This window comes from Platichthys flesus, chromosome 3 (assembly GCF_949316205.1).
Source record: "Platichthys flesus chromosome 3, fPlaFle2.1, whole genome shotgun sequence".
NCBI lineage: Eukaryota > Metazoa > Chordata > Actinopteri > Pleuronectiformes > Pleuronectidae > Platichthys > Platichthys flesus.
Genome location: NC_084947.1, coordinates 2,537,869 through 2,556,032, shown reverse-complemented (window position 1 = coordinate 2,556,032; position 18,164 = coordinate 2,537,869). Strand labels below are relative to the sequence as shown.

At 44.8% G+C, this 18,164-nt stretch overlaps 1 protein-coding gene across 2 annotated transcripts in view; it reads left to right on the top strand.

Moving 5' to 3' along the window:
• The window catches only part of bmp2k (BMP2 inducible kinase), a 35,013-nt gene that overhangs the window by 12,127 nt on the left and 4,722 nt on the right, over positions 1-18,164 (top strand). Inside the window, exons 2-15 of one of the 2 annotated variants that reach the window (XM_062381321.1) lie at positions 851-969; positions 2,669-2,774; positions 3,428-3,570; positions 5,596-5,717; positions 7,400-7,481; positions 9,831-9,963; positions 10,832-10,935; positions 11,040-11,119; positions 11,216-11,364; positions 12,030-12,220; positions 12,317-12,448; positions 13,592-13,860; positions 13,995-14,161; positions 14,479-14,577. In XM_062381321.1, coding sequence (XP_062237305.1) covers positions 851-969; positions 2,669-2,774; positions 3,428-3,570; positions 5,596-5,717; positions 7,400-7,481; positions 9,831-9,963; positions 10,832-10,935; positions 11,040-11,119; positions 11,216-11,364; positions 12,030-12,220; positions 12,317-12,448; positions 13,592-13,860; positions 13,995-14,161; positions 14,479-14,577 — 1,896 coding nt within the window. Of the gene's footprint in view, positions 1-850; positions 970-2,668; positions 2,775-3,427; positions 3,571-5,595; positions 5,718-7,399; positions 7,482-9,830; positions 9,964-10,831; positions 10,936-11,039; positions 11,120-11,215; positions 11,365-12,029; positions 12,221-12,316; positions 12,449-13,591; positions 13,861-13,991; positions 14,162-14,478; positions 14,578-18,164 lie in introns of both variants that reach the window. The other variant, XM_062381320.1, reaches the window with a different exon arrangement.

Sequence of the window (18,164 nt, the reverse complement as noted above, 5' to 3'; positions counted from 1 at the left end):
CCTCACAACACAACTCTTGAGATTTGTTTTTAACATAAAGCTGATGGACTCTTCAATGCAGGCCTTTGTGTTCACTGGTCACTGGTCACTTTAACCCCCCCGCCCCCCCTTTAGCCCCTTTCTGCTCATTCCCAGTCCAGATCCATGCTGTTATTTCAGATGACCCAAGGTGACTTGTTAGGGAACAAGCTCGCCATTGTGGATCTTTTCTTTTCCTCCCCGCTGGTCGATGGACTTTGATGCCCGCCACTCAATGATTCAACCTCTTCTAATGAGACACGTGGGTGCTGTCCTGTCCCAGTATGAGTCCTCTCACTCAGATGGACCAGTACAGGACAGTGACAGCAGCTTGTGGCACCTGGTTTTAAACACCATATGTCTTTAAAATCCTATTTAACAGCAAACTCCACTCACCCAGGGTCATTTCAGCTTCGTGTCTGATTCTGTTAAATCCTTTTGTGTGTTTTATAAATCGACTGACTTCATTTACTCTGGGATTAGACCCAGCTGGAGATTGGCCAGAGCTAAATGAGCTTATGCTTCTACAAGCAATAAGACGGCGGTTAGCGGCTGCTGCTAAATAACAGCTTGTGGAACACTTTTATAAATCTTTGATTATGTTTAATTGGATTGACAGATTTTCTTTTGGAAATAAAAAAATGTCTACACAGCAAAACTGGGCCATGAAATGTCTTTTCATGGGCAGCTCAACAAATCTGTGTGTGTGGGGTTGAGTTGTTTCGGGGGATCTCTGTTGTGAAATATCTTGAGTCGCTCTAAAATGTATGAAAAGACAACGAATCTGCTGATGTAACGTCAACTCATCATCTTGTGTGTGTTTATTTCCCAGGAGGCTTCTCTGTGGTGTTTCTGGCTCGGACGCACAGCGGCGTGCGCTGCGCTCTCAAGCGGATGTACGTCAACAACGTCCCGGATCTGAACGTCTACAAGAGAGAGATCACCATCATGGTAAGAGCCGCTGAGTCTAAGGGCTTTGCCAATTTCACATTCATTTAGATTTCCTATAAATGTCTAAATATCCAGAAAAAAATGTGGTCTGGCCTTTTTTCCGGAGTTCACAAAAACATTCAAAACATCCATGACGTATAAATTCTGATGTGGAACTCTTAGTGTTTTTATATTTCGGCACATCGCTGTCTTCCCTTATTGCCAAGAAACGTTGAATCTCATTGTCTTTCCAAGTTAACGTCTTCATCAGCATCTTCTACGTCTTCTCTTAGTCATCTTATGATATTTGTATTCTTCCATCAACACGATCACACGCGATTTAATTATTCTGCTGTATTCTCACTTGGGCTCTTTCATACATTGGAAAAGTTCCTGAAAATTTCCAAAGTAACTGAGTCAAACATTATTGTCCTCGCTTGCAGCCCCTCAGGGAAATGTCAGGACGATGCTTGGACTTCAGTTTGTGTCTCACAGCAGCAGAAGTCTTAGTTTTGGCTGCATTCAGTGGAAAACCGGCTCCTCTCACTTCCTGTGCTCAGAGGGTTTAATGTGAACTTGAACACGTTGTCCTCCTCATCGTCAGATTCTCAGTTTTCAGGTATTTAACTTAACATAATTACTTTTTCAAATGGAACACAAGCCCCGATGAAGGAAGGTGAACATGAATGTCTCCATTCCACCTTTCTGACCCGTCCTGTTTTCCAGCTTTCCAAATCTGTCCAGAGCCGAAATCACCCACTCGACTTAAATATACCAGGCAGAGGTGATCACAGCTCACAAGTCGAGGTGTTTCATCTCGCTCAAAGAGAAATCAGTTAAATCTGTGAAACCAGAAGACGTGTAGGACAACAGCAGATGTCTCGTCTTGAAAGTTTGACCCCAGTGTGTCAGTGAACAGCTCACTCTGAACTGTTTGGCCAGCTTTGTGTGTCTGGTGACTGCCTCATCAGCTGGAACAATGTGTAACACACACACACACACACACACACACACACACACACACACACACACACACACACACAGAGCCAACCTTAAACACTGACACAGCTTTGGCCTTTTGGGACATTGCCTCCTGTGTGTGTCGGTTTCCACAACACACGTCTCTCTCTCTCTCTCTCTCTCTCTCTCGCTCTCTTGCTCTCTTGCAAACAAACAAGAGACACCGATGCTCTAATCCAGTGAATTAATCAAGTTAGGAGAGATTAGAAGAGTTAGGAGATCAGCCTGTTGCGAGCACATGACAGAATACAGAAAAACCTTCTCACCACCCGGTCGCTTGAAGACGAGCCTGGACCGGGTTCAGCTGGACGGGGAACTTTCTGGAATGTGTCACAGGCAGCATTTCTTCTTCTCTGGTCTCATTTGGAAGTTGTTTCCATAGATTTACAGAGTGAAACCAGGAGGAAGGTGTGAACAACTGTCTCAGAGACTCACAAAGCAGAATTAAACCGTTGGATTAACTTCATTCACGTCGGTTTTAATCTTTCATTTTTAATAAAGGAGCAACTTCATACAGAAGGAACAAGTCCCGACATGAATCCTCCTCAGTGTGTGTTGAAGGAAGCTCAAGTGCACGACAGCAACCCACACGTGTACTTCATCATCTAACCGTTGAGGACATGGAACCTCCAGGGATCCTGTTTTCTTTAATCTTTGTGTTTCACACCTTTTTTGAATAATCTCTTGGTCCCGTGTGCAGAAGGAGCTCTCGGGCCATAAGAACATCGTGGGCTACCTGGACTCGACCATCAGCCCCGTGTCCGACACCGTGTGGGAGGTGCTGATCATCATGGAGTACTGTAAAGGTGCGTGTTCTGAAACCATGAATTCTGTTCCTCTGCATTAAAGCTGTGGTCAAATCTATGACCTCTGGTTGTTCTGTGGGTCAGGCTCCATTAGGTTATTTTAGGACAAATGTCTGCACACTCTATTGTCCTTGAAACGTAATGCAGCTAAAAGGAGAAGTGACTGTCACGTACTCAAACAACAGATTTCCTTTATTTTGTAAATGTTTGTGACTTTAAATTATATTTTAGCTGATTCACAGTGATAATGAGAACTTTAGAATTTATATGTGGTTTTTGTTGTGAAATGACATTGGTTCACATACATATATATATGTGATTATGTTTGCAGATATGAAAACCTTTACTTTACACAAAACAATGCATTTATATTTACTAAAATTATATATATTGCTTTGCATTTGTGTTTTCTTTATATTAATGCGTATTAATATCAATCGGATTCTCTAGCTTTAAAATATCAAACCTCACTTACGTTTCTTTGTCATAATGGTTTGATTAAAGCCTCATAGGCCTCAAGCACCCACATCACTCAGGCTCTGGTATCGAATCTAAATCAGGTCAAGTGTGAATGTAAACACAGGAAAACTGAAGATACTGCACGAGGGTTAAATCACAGCCTGATGAGTCCTGACGTCTGTCTTCTCCTGCAGCCGGTCAGGTGGTGAGGCAGATGAACCAGCGGTTGAACGTGGGCTTCACTGAGGCCGAGGTCCTTCACGTCTTCTGTGACACCTGTGAGGCCGTGGCCCGGCTGCACCAATGCAAGACGCCCGTCATCCACAGGGACCTGAAGGTGACGGGAAGCTTCCTCTCTTTCCTCCCTCCCTCCCTCCCTCCATCCTTCCTTCTTCTCCTCCCTCTGTCCTCCTCCTAAAGAAGTCACCTTACAGTCACCAGCACAACTTCTCAGATCCTAATGTGACGTGTTTAGAATTCTTTTGTCAGAAGGAGGTTTGGCTTTGTCATTATTAAATATCTGGAAAGGTGAATTTGAAATACATGACAAACGAATAAAGATACTGTGGAGGCAGGAGTAGGCGTTCTCGTGGATTTCCAAAGACGTCAACACAGTCAAAAAGAAGAACTGGATTTTCTGTTTTGTTTCCAGTTGTTTTTTAGGTTGGTTTTAAATCTGCTCCGTCAGCAGAAGACAGAAGGCTCCAGTTACACTTCTTGTTTTAGCTCCTATGCTTCCTCACATGCTCACCTGCTTCCTTTACCAGCTTCTCTTATTTCCTCTCCTTCCTCTCCCTCGCTCTTTGCTTCTCCTCTTTCCCCAGGACCTTCTCCTACCAGAGCTTCAAACAGACATCTTCCTAATTCCTCACTAACTTGACTTATCACAGCACATTTTCAAATCAAACATGGCCCTACACCAGCTTCCTCCTGGCTCTGGTGAAGCTTGGATGCCGGTGGTGATTTCCCACCCTGGTTGAATTCTCCTCAGTGCCCTGGTCTGTGGGCCGCTGTCCTCCGTCCAGTTGCACAAGCCTGTGAACAGAGCGGTTCCTTCAGCTCCACAGGCCGCTCCTCTGTTCACTGTCTGTCTCTGCAGCCCACATGGCTTACATAACACCACAGGGACACAAAGGACCACGGAGGCCCAGTCGCACATCGCCAGGGAAAGTGAGAGTGCAAAACAAAAAAGAAAGATGGAAGCCCTTTAGCCCCGAGCTGTCAACAGGAGACACTCTGTGGTTGCATCTTTCTCCCTTCACCTCCTTTTCTCTTATAAAACACCTGAATGTTTTTCAGGTTTCATGTCTCATCTGTTTTCCTTAGTCTTTGTTTTCTTTCTTGTTTCCTTTCTCTCCACCACCTTCCCTCACTTCTGTCAGTTGGGGTAGAATAGATAAGATAAGAAAAAAGATAGGATAAGATATTTCTCAACTATTCCCATGATGAGGAAGATCATCGTCTTATAGCACCAAAGAAAATAGTGAAAGTAACGAACTAAAGTCAAAGTAAATATACAATATAAACACAAAGAAATATAATGATGAGAAAACAATATATACAGTGTAAAGAAAATATATCTATGTAAAAGTATTGCACATAATATGAAGTTGAAAGTGCACAAATGGAAAATTATTATTGCTCAGTTAAATTAGCTGGAAACCTGATCTCATGTTGTATGTATGTATCAATACATTCATTCTAGTGTTTATCATATTTCTTATATTATATAGTTGGTTCTCTTTTTGATATTATGATATTAATGCTTCCACAAAACACAACACATCAAATTCCCTGTATGTGTTAACCTGTTTGGCAATAAACCCAGATTCTGATCCATGCAAACAGACGTCCTGCTCGTCTTGAACTGTCAAAGAGAGTCTGGAGAGCACCAGATGTCCCCCCCCCCCCCCCGCACCCCCGCCCTGTTAAAGCAGCTCATACGTGTCCTTCCAGCTTTACTCTCAATTGCTCACATAGTTTAGAACTAGTTTAAAATCTAGTTTTATCTGGAATCTGTGGCCTGAAACCCGAATAGACTGAATCTGTCTCTTTTTCTCTGACCACAGATCAGCTTTGATCGCTCTACTGAGGCAGAACCACTGTAATGAGGCCTTGTCACACTACTGTAAAACACACACACACATTAAAAACAACAACTGCTGTGCTTCCTTTCCTGAGGTGATGAAGGTTCGATTGCAAACACGAGTCCAAACGATCTGTTATTGGATAATTGCTGACACAGGTTTTAGGTGATTCACATCAGTCAGTTGAGACAACATAACGATCAGCAGCTTCCACCCCTGTGTACGTCCTCATGTTTCCCTGATATATGTATTCACGTGTGTTTGTCTTCCACCAGGTTGAAAACATCCTGCTGAACGACCAGGGGAACTACGTGCTGTGTGACTTCGGGAGTGCGACTCACAAAGTGCTGCTGCCACACAAAGACGGAGTCACTGCTGTGGAGGACGAGATTAAGAAGTACGTTCTCTTTACTCCGTGTAATTCTGAGATTCAAAGATTTGCCCATAGCGACCATCATGTACTGAGCCGCCTGCACCATATGCATTCTGGTTTGTTTCCTTATCTGGAGAGTCCCTAGGAGAGCCCACATTCCAATTACCAATACCTAATACAGGAACACTGTGGCACTCGTTCGCCCGGGTGTCACATTTCCATCGCTGCTGATCGGAGCCAATAAAAAACCAGTGTCTATTGTAGAGACATTTGAATCCATTCCCAGTGCAGACACAAGCCAGATGTTAGCAGGTGTTAGTGGTTTTTTTCTGTACCAGTGGAAAAAGGGCGTAAGTGAGGCTGCAGCAGAAACTGAAACAACCTGTTTTCTGACTGTTGAAATTCAGTCACGTGGCTCGGTGCCGTGACCACTGTTTTCACACAACCTGTTGTAACTTTTTTATCTTTTTATGTGCATCCACAAATCAGAAGAGAAAGATTGCAAACCCCCGACGAGCTGAGATACAGAGTCATAACTGCAAATAAACCATAAATACACCTGCTACTGCCGCTGTGGTGTCACTGGTCCCATGATGGTTCAGTGAGAGGTGGTGAACATCTAGGTTGTCACAGCTCCTGCTCATTCACACTCTGATGTGTGTGTGTGAGCAGTTGGTTGTGTACTTATTCTTTTTGTGTGGTGTCAAATCACAGCAGTCCGCTCAGGTCCATCAGTTTTCCCACATTTACAGCTGCAATAAAGTGAGCTGTGCTTATCTTCAGTATATGACCGTGTGTAAACTCTCATCCTCGTGGTCATTTAGAAACTATCAGGCCTCTGAGCCGCGGTGACTCACACAACATGGCGTCATCAAAGAGAATGAGAGAGAGAGAGAGAGAGAGAGAGAGAGAACAATAATAAACTAAGAACCTTCCCACCAGTAAAAAGGAAATGTAAAAATATCTCATTACATATAAAAGTTCTACTGCAGCAAACGTCCAAAGCTGCTAACGTACTTTAAAGAAGAACTTAATAGTGCACATTGTTCGAAAGATGGAGTATTTTATTAATCCCAACGGTAGAGTTAACTATGTGGTGTTATTACATTAATAGTAAAGCTGTTATATCGACAGTAAAGAAAGTTTCAAGCTCATATTTAAACTTTACTGTTGGTTCACACCCGAGCCACAGGAAAGATGTTTTCAACAAAAACAACCTGCCACACACAACCTGTTTCACACAACCCGCTACACACAACCCTCTACACGCAACCTGCAGTACACAACCCACTACACACAACCCGCAGCACACAACCCGCAGCACACAACCTGTTACACACAACCTGCTCAGCACCAAAGACAGCGACCACCTTGTGGATGTGGTGGAGTTTGTAGCTGCAGAGCTTTCACACCTTCTACTTGTGTTAATTCAGTCTGATCCAAACACTTCAGGTGTGGAAGGATTGGTTCACACCCGGGTCTGAGCCACGGCACCAAAATCACGTCCGACCGAAAGATTGGTGTTGTTCATAAAAACCCTTCTTTGGATAGTTTGGACTTTCAGACCAGTCACAGGAAGGTGAGACCGAAATAAACAATAAAAGAAAAAGAGAGAAGAGGAAAAAGCACTTTCACAATGAACGTGTTTGCTTTGTGTCACTGGATCTCTGAGCTGTCACTGAGCTTCTGCTGTTTCTGTGTTTCAGGTACACGACCCTGTCATATCGGGCACCGGAGATGATTAACTTGTATGCAGGGATCGCCATCACCACTAAAGCTGATATATGGGTAAGGTGTTGCTTGGTGTGTGTTTGTCTGTGTGTGTTTGTCTGTGTGTGTGTTCAGCACCCTGCAGGGCTGGTTTGTCCTGGCCGCCGTCGTTCTGCCCTGACGGGTTCCTCCTCTCTCTCTCTCTCTCTCTCTCTCTCTCTCTCTCTCTCTCTCTCTGGCTCTGTGTCTCTGCTCCTCGCTCGCCCCTGGGCTGTTTGCTTCCACCAGCTCTCCAACAGTTTTCTTTTTTTTTGGTTCCCCTTATGAAACATTGAGCAACATCATTCACAACAAAACCAACGACTCCGTCTGGTCCCCTTCCCTCCCCCCCTCCCCTCACCGGTGCCTGTCCTCTTCCAATCTCTCCCCATTTATGATTATTAGCCTCCCTCCAGTACCAGTAAGCTCCAGTGCAAGGGGACTGGGCTGGTTTCAAGGTGAGAGGCAGATAGGGGCGGCAGGAAGGACTTGGACAGCAGCCATTTTGAGGAGTGGTGGAGATTGCAAAAGGCCCAGGGAGTCCATTAAGAAGATGGAGCTGTTGATGACACATCTGTAGAATTAAATGTCTAGTTTTAACAATCCTTACACAAAGATCTGGAGTTGTTCTGAAGAATTCACAAATCTCAAAAAGGACACAAACCACAAATCTGTATTTTGATATTCACCTTTCATTTGTTAATCTGCGATTCTTTGTTATTTACATTTAAACGTTTGAAAATGAACAGATGGAAACTTTAAATACAGAAACACATATTTCATAAAACCCTGGAGGAACTACACACTCCCTCGACCTCGCTGTGTCCGGGGGCTGAACAGGAAGTCGTTCCATCGACCGCCATCACACTTTACAACTCATCCACCTCCGCCTGAGAACAATGACCTGCACTAAAGTCATCATTTCTCAGCTTCATAAACAAATGCATACATTACACTGTCCATCCTGTGCATCAGCCTGTCACACTACTTGTCTTGTGTGTTACTGTGTATTTTTTAATATTTCTGAATTCACCTTCTTTCTTTACTTGCTGCTACGAAGACAAATTAATTTCCTCTGCGATTCATGAAGCCATCAATTTCTCTATTAATATTAAAAGGGCCTCTGGTTAGAGAATGACAAAACTCCTGACCAACTTCCTGTCAACTGTCTCCTGTGGGTCTTACTTCCTGTTCTGGTGTTAGACGTGTCATGAAACGGTTCTTATTCTGTGCACCACAGACAGACACACACACACACACACACACGTGTCACATGCATGTGTTCATACACTTTGGTGAACATTGATGTGTTACTGAGTTTAGGAGATGATCAGCCTGGTGGGAGATGAACTGTGAAGAATCTCTCTTTTCACATTTAGACCTAGAAGTGAAAACATTTCCTTTGACGCTGCGTCTGATTCCAAAGTCTCTTTCATCTCCGACGGCATCATCGGCGATAAAAGATGCTGCAGCCAAATATAGCAACAGCTGATTATGTGATATGGGAGCAGAGCCACGGAGGAGACGTCTTTTTAATAAGCAGCTTTTTCTCCTGTGACATAAGAGCCATTAGTTCTTTGTTAGGCTCTCCTGTCGAGCTCAGTGGGTCAACAACATCAACGTCCCACAAACACAAGGGGCCGTAAGAGTCCAGGTGTGTTTCCTGTTCATGTGACCTTTACAGATTACAAGTTTCCTTTGGAGCCTTGAACAATTATCACAGTTTATTGTAACACAAAACAAACTCGCAACTGTTTGTCTGTTCGAATTATTACACAAATTCTGGATGGATTTCAACTGGACCTGTAAAGTGTATGGGTCATTTAAACGTTGGAGTGGACTTTTCCCACTTTCTGTAACAGCATAGATAGATTCATGGATCTTGATGAATAAACTCAGGGACTGATATTTGAATGTGTGCAGTTTGGTGCAGATCCAAATAAAAATGCAGATCTCTTGAATCCAGTGTGGTTTCATCAGGAGGCCGTTTGGGCCCTGGTGGATGTTTCCGCTCGACTGAATGTGATTCTACTTCTTCTTCCTCTTCTTCCTCCTCTTCAAACACAGATCAGTTTGTTAGGTAGTGGTTTAATCTGGTGTCAGGGTCGTGAGGAAAGTACCTTCAATTCTAACTGGTTGTCAACAGTTGGGGTTTAATACTGAAACCTTTTCAGTGCCAAACAAACTAAATAAAGAGGATTCATGTGTCAGAAACATCCATCGAACCATCATGACCTAACAGACCTCACTTACTTTCCACTTTCAGATGTTCAGTTCTCACATTTTACATCTAGTCTCTGAAACTTTGTTATCCTGCTGACACGGACATTTACAATGACTTGTGCTCGTCTCCACTATAAACCACTGGTTTCTCTTTTCTCTCCTCAGGCACTGGGATGCTTGTTGTACAAGCTGTGTTTCTTCGCTCTTCCATTTGGGGAGAGTCAAGTTGCCATATGTGACGGAACCTTTATCGTTCCAGATAACTCCAAATACTCCATCAAGTTGCACTGCTTGATCAGTAAGTCTCCTAATCATTAACGCTAAAGATGTCAGAATGTATATGAGGATGATTTATCGTCACCTCAGAATTACATTAATCTCTGTTTTAGTCATTTAAAATCCCTTCTGTTTTTAGGAGTTATAATAATATGTACAGATAAATAGTCTCTTGATCCTACATCTGTGTTTACTCTTGTTTGTTTGTCTGAGAAAATTGATCATGAGTCTGTTCTCTTCTAACGTAAAGTCCAAATATTTGCTGTATGTTTTATGGAAGTATTATTATTTGGTTTGGATATAACCCATGTCCAATTAGTCCCCCCCAAAGCCCCTCACCTCACCTCACCATAAAAGTATTTATTTGTAAAGGGGAAGAACAAAAAGACAATTCGTTAAATTTTTAGATGAAACACAATCGAGAAAACCTAAATTGGATTCTTTTATATTCAATTTCTACCAATAGATCCTTTTCACCTAAATCGTACACACTGAACCTTTAAAGAAAGTCGTGCGTGTTTGCTTTTGTCTTGAGAATTTTTACGGCCCTGTTTTTCTAGAAGGAGCTAATAAATATTTTCATTTTCTAGATTGTAATTCCCACTTGCTCTCTTGTTTAGATGTTTTACAGCTTTCTGTTAATCACAGATCTGTAGCTGTCTGGAGCTGCTGACACATCTCAGCCTGTTCGAACCAGTCTGTCTCTTTTCTTTCATGTTATCTCACTTCCCTAAAAGTTTGTTGTGGTGGAGCCTCCTTTCTTTTATTATTTTTGGACCAACAGCTCCACCGTGTGACCAGAGAGAGGCGATGCACATTAACTATCACACCAGCCGGTGTTCCTCTGCAAGGCTTTTTTAAGATGAAGTCTCTCTTTCTGTCTTTTCCAGGATACATGCTCGAACCAGATCAGGAGAAGAGACCAGACATTTACCAAGTGTCCTACTTTGCCTTCAAGTTAGCTGGAAAAGACTGTCCGGTGCCAAATCTCTTCGTAAGTCCCTGGAATGAAGGGTCCTCGTGGTTTCAGCCTTCAGTCTGTTTCTTGTAAACACAGTTCTCCTGGTCTCTAATTCTCCTGGTCTCCTCTTCTGACAGAACTCTCCCATCCCCACGACGCTCCCAGAGCCGCTGACGGCCAGCGAGGTCGCTGCTAGGAAGAGCCAGACAAAAGCCAGGTAACCATCAATCCCCTCAATCTGTCATTCAGCTGCTGTACGTACACCAGAGACCGAGGGACAGCGGACGTCAACTGTTTGATTCCCTCTGCGCAGGATAACGGAATCTGTCGGCCCGACGGAGACGTCGATAGCTCCCCGGCAGAGGCCGAAGGCGGTGAACAGTAACGTGCTGCCCCTCGCCAACACCGTCACCCCCGTGAAGATGGCCGTGCCTTCGGCCCCCGTCAGCAACGGACAGAAAGGTTCGTTTACATGAGCTGATTATTAATAAGTGTTTCTCTTGTGTTGCTCTTATCTCAACTCTCGTACAGGAAGTGAATCTGTGAGAATTTTGTAGAGGAAGCTGATATTTGAATATTTAAATGGCTGCTTATTTTTTGGTTAAAGCAAGTTTGAGAAATGTTATTTCTGGATACTCAAAAAGACTAATTTTTATTTTCAAGATTATTTGGTGGTGGTGAGGTGCCCTCTGTTTGTAGAAATGTATTTTATTCATAGGCTCAGTTTGAGAGTAGGAAGAATGTAAGTTGTTAATTATTAAAAGTTGATTTTCTACATTGTTCATTACTCATAATAATCATTTTCAACTTGCGATAAAACTGTTCTGTAAAACCTCCTCCTGCTGGATGTGTCATTCTGTGAGCAGAACGAGCTAATCTGGGTTTCCTCTGGTGATGGATGGTTGTGGGTGTGACTCCCTGTCGCCTGTCAGTCATGTAGTGTTAAATCAAGACCCCCCACCCCCACCCCACCTCCATCAGAACACTGAAAGTCGTCTAGTGTAAACTTGCCCTAACTCACTTTTATACACAGGAACATGTTGTATGAACAGATATTATCCTTTCTATGTTTTCTTTAATTGTCACACTGAGCTCAATGCTTAACCTCTGGTGGCTCCTCCCCTCAGCTCCCACCCCCGGCTCCGGCCAGCTGTCCGTGCAGCCGCAGCCGCAGCCGCAGCCGCAGCCGCAGCCGCAGCCCAGCAGTCAGCAGCACCGGGTCCTGCAGCAGCTGCAGCCCGGAGACCTGCGTCTGCAGCAGCTGCAGCATCACCAGCAGCAGCAGCATGCAAATGCTCAGCAACTCCAATACCTCCAGGTACAAAATACACGTGTTCATCCTCGTTGAAGACAAAGTAATGGCTTGACTGTTCTTCTGGGACCTTCACTAAATCGTCTTTACACCCCCCCACAGTACCAACAGGCTGTGCAGCAGTCCCTCCAGCTCCAGCAGCAGCAGGCTTTGCTCCAGCAGCAGCAGCAGATGATGATGCAGCCCATGTACCAGCAGCAGGTCGCTCAGGCCCAGGCTCAGTACGCAGCCATGGTGAGTTCTGTCAGAGCTCCGAACCCACAACCCTCTGTTTGTGATAATAATACATGGACGTCCATCAGAGTGGATCTGCTCCTGTTGGCGTTCGAGCCCATTCAAGCATCCGAGGCGGCTTCTTCTAACCGAGAGTCTCCTGACGGGACTTCAGAGCAGAGGATCGGATCCAACACGGCAATAAATAGATTGAGCAAATGACAGCGAAGCACATGGAGACGCAGCGTGAAGTAACACGGCGCTGAATATTCCCTTTAATGTCAGAGTGGCCTAAAATTGCTCTCTGTGTTCCAAACGCTGGCAGCCAGTCCTCCTCCGTGGAGTGGCGTCTTGTCGGTGCCAAGCAGCATTGGAAGCAGACGCTCAAACTTCCTGCTGACGCCGTCCAAATACTCAGAAAACTCGTATTTACACAGCGACTGAATCAAACACACAAACACAGGTCCTGGAAATGTGCACTGTGGCGGCGGTGACATTTTTAGTCTGTTTCCCACCGAACGCGCACCATCTGTTTTATTCAGAGGCAATCTGGTTCCGAGCGGAGCCACGAGGGAATCGAACAGAGGGTGAAACCGAGCAGCTTCCTCCACGTCGCGTCCTGACATATGAGGCGGTTCACAGACAGGAGAGGAGAGCACCTCTGAAATCTGCTTCTCATTCCACAGGGACCTGCTGAACGGTTACAAAGCAGCAGTTCCTCTGTGAGCTTCTACCTGCTCCTCAGGAAACCTCAGATCAGTTTTATTTTTAAAGAATGATGGGTTTTCCTTTTCATCTCAACAAAAACTTTAATTTAAATTGAACAGAAGAAGGAGCTGATACATCCGAACGCACTCGATCCTGTCCTCCTCTTCCTCCACGTGGCCAAACACCGAGCTTCAACCCCCCCCCCCACCAGTGTCTGATCTGATCCTGGTTGCAGTTTGAATCTTGACTTTGATCTCGGACGAGTTGTTTGACTCTCACTCCCTCATCCCCCCCCCCCCCCACTCCCTCCTACGTGTCCCCAGCTTTCCAAATCCAGAACTGGTTTCTAACAACATTTCATCATCTTGTTACCGTCATTGTGCGCCATTTAAAAAAAATCAAAGGTCCGCCCCTCATTCCCTTCCCCCTCTTCTCCCTCTCCTCCTTCCCTTTCAGATGCAACAGTACCAACAGGCTTTTGTGCAGCAGCAGCAACAACAACAACAACAATATCATCATAAACAACAACAACATCATCATCATCAACAGCAGCAGCAGCAGCAGCATCACCCCCCCCAGCAGCCTCTCCCCTACATGCCCTCCCCTCTTGACTTCCAGATCCCCCTCGGCTCTTACAACACTACCACCCCCTCTGCTGGACCTGCAGCAGGAAGTGGACCGATGGGGGGGATCTCACCTGTGGATCCCTCGTACACCAACTCCAGGTGAAGTTCGATACGTCTTTTGTTTTGTGCATCAGGATTTTGGTTTTGATTATATCGTCACACATTGTGACAGAGCTGTTCCAGGTCCAAACCATGACGTGGTGTTTTAACTCCCCCCCCCCCCTCCACAGTAGAAACCCTCTGCTGGGCCCTGACGGCGTCACCCCTCCCCCTCAGAGCTGCAACAGTGCAGCGAGCAACCCCCCCGACATGTCGGGATGGAACCCCTTCGGAGAGGACAACTTCTCCAGGCTGACGGAGGAGGAGCTGATCGACCGGGAGTTCGATTTGCTCCGAGCAAGCAAGTGACCCCAAACTTTTCCTTTTTAATAAATAGTCTTCTCTACACCGGCTCGACTGTAAAACCTAAAAGAGAAAAGTTTGTAAAAGAAGAAAACAAGAAGTTTTTAATTTTAAGGAACTTTTTAAAGTTGTTATACATATATGTGAGTTTGATCCAGACCATAAAAGTCCCCAACACTTTGTATTGGAAGGAAAACGTTGGATTGAAATTGTCCAAATGAAGAATAAGTGCTCACCAGATGGAGCACACTGTCCTTTGGTGGTTAAAATGAAACTGTGGAGGATCTAAGTGTCGTGTTGTGTTTCTTCATGTAGACAAACCTGTGGAGACGGAGCGACCACAGCCTGCCGCCGCCACCAGGCCCCTCCTGCCCGAGGACCTGTTCGGCTCAGTCCCGTTCGTGGCCAGCGCAGGCAAGTCTTAGAGGAGTCTCTACCCTGAGGACCCAACACTGTGGATCCACGGCCCCCTCAGGGCCCCCTCTGGGCCCTCTCCTGCCCCCCTGGCCAGCTCTTCTGTTCCCACCAGTCAGGAGCCCCCAGTCCCTCCCAGTCCACACAGTGGGGCTTCAAAAACCAATGATCGGTCAGATTGTTTTGTTTCCCCTTCCTCAGATTAGATGTTCTTCTGTTGTCAGTGTAGAATAGAATCTAAAGGTGCTCCTCTGTGACTTCAATAGGAACAAATCCATTTCTGAATTCACTCAAATCAGCTCTGGGTTCTAGACCTGTGCCCGGTGCTGAACACAGGCCTCAGCCACAGGAACACAGTTTTTTAAGAAATGCTTCATGTCGGTTACATAACTTGTCTCCGACTCCAGTGTCGCTTTCTTTTGTTTTAAGCCATAAAACCATGAAACAAGTTTTTACAGAGAGTCTAATAATCCTAGAATCTCACATGAAACCTCTCACAGCCCAAAACGCCGGCTTCTTCAAAGTCTCCTATAATTCATCTAGTGTATATTAGAATAGAATATTACTTTCACAGTTTAGCCCAGATATCGATCAGCCCTGGAACTTAGTCTGGTAAATAAAAACACATGAACTTCCTCTGTTCTTACGTCTAACACAAAGTCAACACTCTTCTTCTCTTTAAACTGAAACACAAAGATTCCTCACAAACTACAAAGTGTTATCCTCCACTCTAACGTAACCTGGTGACTCGTAGTTTCTCATTGGTCGAACTCCATCACACGTCGTAGGTGAAACTGCGTGAATATGGAAGTGCAGTATTTCTACATGGATCACAAATCGGTGGCAGCAATAAGCTCCTGTGCCGCTGTGCTTCCTGCTTCTTCACCGCGTCACCGGGTTCCTGCTCAGAGGAGCCGTCTGGAAACGATCTCTGTTCCTCGTGGAATTTATTTAACGACTATCAACGCTACAAAAAACACTTTTCTACAGTAAATTCATCTCTTAATGCAAGTTCTACGGCTCAACGTGGAATAGAAGCAGATAAAGATGCAATATGACCCTCTGCACTTGGATGTAAGTGTGGAAATATGTTATCGTCTTCACTCGTTACTCAGAGAATATTAAATTCTGCTTGAGTTCAAATTGGATGGAAGGAAGAAAACCAAAAAGAGAAAGAACCCCCCCCCCCCCCCCCAGTTGGGTCGCTGGGTCTCATTCCCTCAGGCTGGCATGAAGAAACGTCCGTTTTGGATTCGGCCTTTAAGCTTCCTGTGTTTGTTCCATCGCAGTGTGGCTGCTCGTCACTTACAGGTGATTTTATTTTGGTCGTTTATTATCTGATAGTGTAAAAAGTCAAAACCAGCAACTTCCTGAAACAGTGAAGTTTCATTTTCTGGAGTCTCTGTCCTGGTTTGATGTTTTTGGTTTCACGTCCTGTGGGCTGCGTCGACCAATACTGGACTCTGATTGGTCCGTTTGAAGCAGGAGCCTCGTTACAAACCACCGGATCGTGCTGATGTGTTTGGATTCTGCAGATTCACATTCTACTATTTGTGAAGGTGGCGCCCCCTGTTGGTCGGGTCGAGGGGTCAGCCCTTCACATGTCGCGTAAGGTGATAAAACCACAAAATATTGACATTGATTTCGGGAGCACAACAAACCAGGACAGATGTTTCGAAGGTGGTGAAGTTGCTGCACAAACGGTGTCAACTCAAGAAAATCTGAGTTTCTTTTATTCTGAAGTTTATTGTGAAGTTGTTTCCATTTGTAGGTTCAAAGTGCCTTTGTTACGTTTTTCTTTTTTACGTGGCCAACAATAAAATAAATAGTTGTTTTTGCTCAAAGGAACGAAGGAAGGGCCGGAGATACACGTCCTGTTAAACCAGATGTGATGCGTTCACATACGTTCTCTTCCACCAGGGGGAGCACCACAGAACTATGTAGATTTCCTGGATTTGCATATTGTAAAAAAATACTTTCTGCGATAGTTTTTCCGCCCATTGATCATGTGACATACTACGCTGCCCCCTGCAGTTCATGTGAGTATTGCATCTCTTGGATGGCCGCAGGACACCGGAGCAGCCGCGTCTTTAAAGCAAGTTGATCTCCGGTTGAACATTATTTAGACATTTGAATGAAAACTTGGTACTTTACAAAAACAGCTGTTATGGTAATAATTATAACTACTTTGTGTTGAAGGCGAGCGGCTGATGGCACATTCTGTTGTGTTACTGTTATCATGTACCGAGAGGAACCACTGAGGATTGCTCTTTTTATTATTATGTTTGTTTTATTTTTGTATTATTTTGAATCCATACAATCCTGAAGGGCTGTATGTGTGTGAGTCCTCGCTGTGCTGCTGTGTTTCCGCCTTAGTGCAGCAAGTGAGCAAGTCGTCCATGCAGACACACAAACACACACACACACACCAGTCACATTATCGTACAAGTGTATTCACGTACTTAGCTGAAGGTAAGTTTCCAGGTGTCGCTTCTCCTCCTCGTCACGGTTCTGCTTTGATTTGGGCTTTTCATTAGTTTGTTTCACTTTGATCGTGTCGTCGTTCGATTCCTTCGTTCAGCGGGACGGCCACATTCAGAAACATCTTGTTCATGTGTACCGGTGGATGCATTTAAACGTTAAAACAAAACCCCATCAAAGACCAAAACAATTCAAAATAAGAGCATGAAAGGGACGACCAGAGCCATTAACTGCACTTTATCCTCCTTCATGTGTTTCTTTAAAGAGCGAGGAGACGTGAACCTTCCCCCCCGACCTCGTGGGGTCGAGAACAAGCAAACGTAGACATTGAGGATGTTGTTTATTAATTGTTTACATCTGCAAGTTTTTCTGTGCTTTTCTCATCTGTTGTTGGGGTTTCCCCCCCTTTCCCACGCACCCCCCCCCCATCAGCTTTACATCAGAGCCCTGACCTGTAGACGTCTGGGAACCTTTTTAAACTTGAGACAGTAGAAGTGTTTTTTAGTTGCTCTGGATTTCAGCAGCTCCTGGTACTGCTCCTGCAGAAAGGACCCCCCCCCCCCCCCCCATAGATCCACAAGCTGTCTCCCTCATGTCCTGTTTCTTTGCAGCAGACTCTGTAAACGGTCCTGTGTCATACTGTGAGTGTGAATGTATTCTCTTTATAGAATGTTACTGATAAATAAAGAAACATCCAAAATCCGTTCTCCCTTTGGTTCCTTTTTGTAAAGTGAAAGCTTCTCTCCACCACTGCACCCCCGAGCAAGATGTTCCTGAAGTTATCATGGCCGTCTTTGTGTGAGCGCTCTGTCGTCCAATCAAATCGAACCGTCGTGCTGCAGGCGAAAGGTCAAAACAAAAACCCACCGCCGTGTGTGTGTGTGTGTGTGTGTGTGTGTGTGTGTGTGTGTGTGTGTGTGTGTGTGTGTGTGTGTGTGTGTGTGTGTGTGTGTGTGTGTGTGTGTGTGTGTGTGTGTGTGTGTGTGTGTGTGTGTGTGTGTGTGTGTGTGTGTGTGTGTGTGTGTGTGTGTGTGTGTGTGTGTGTGTGTGAGAAACAATAAGCAGCTTATTCTGTGACATGGTTCATGTTAAAGCTATAATGATGA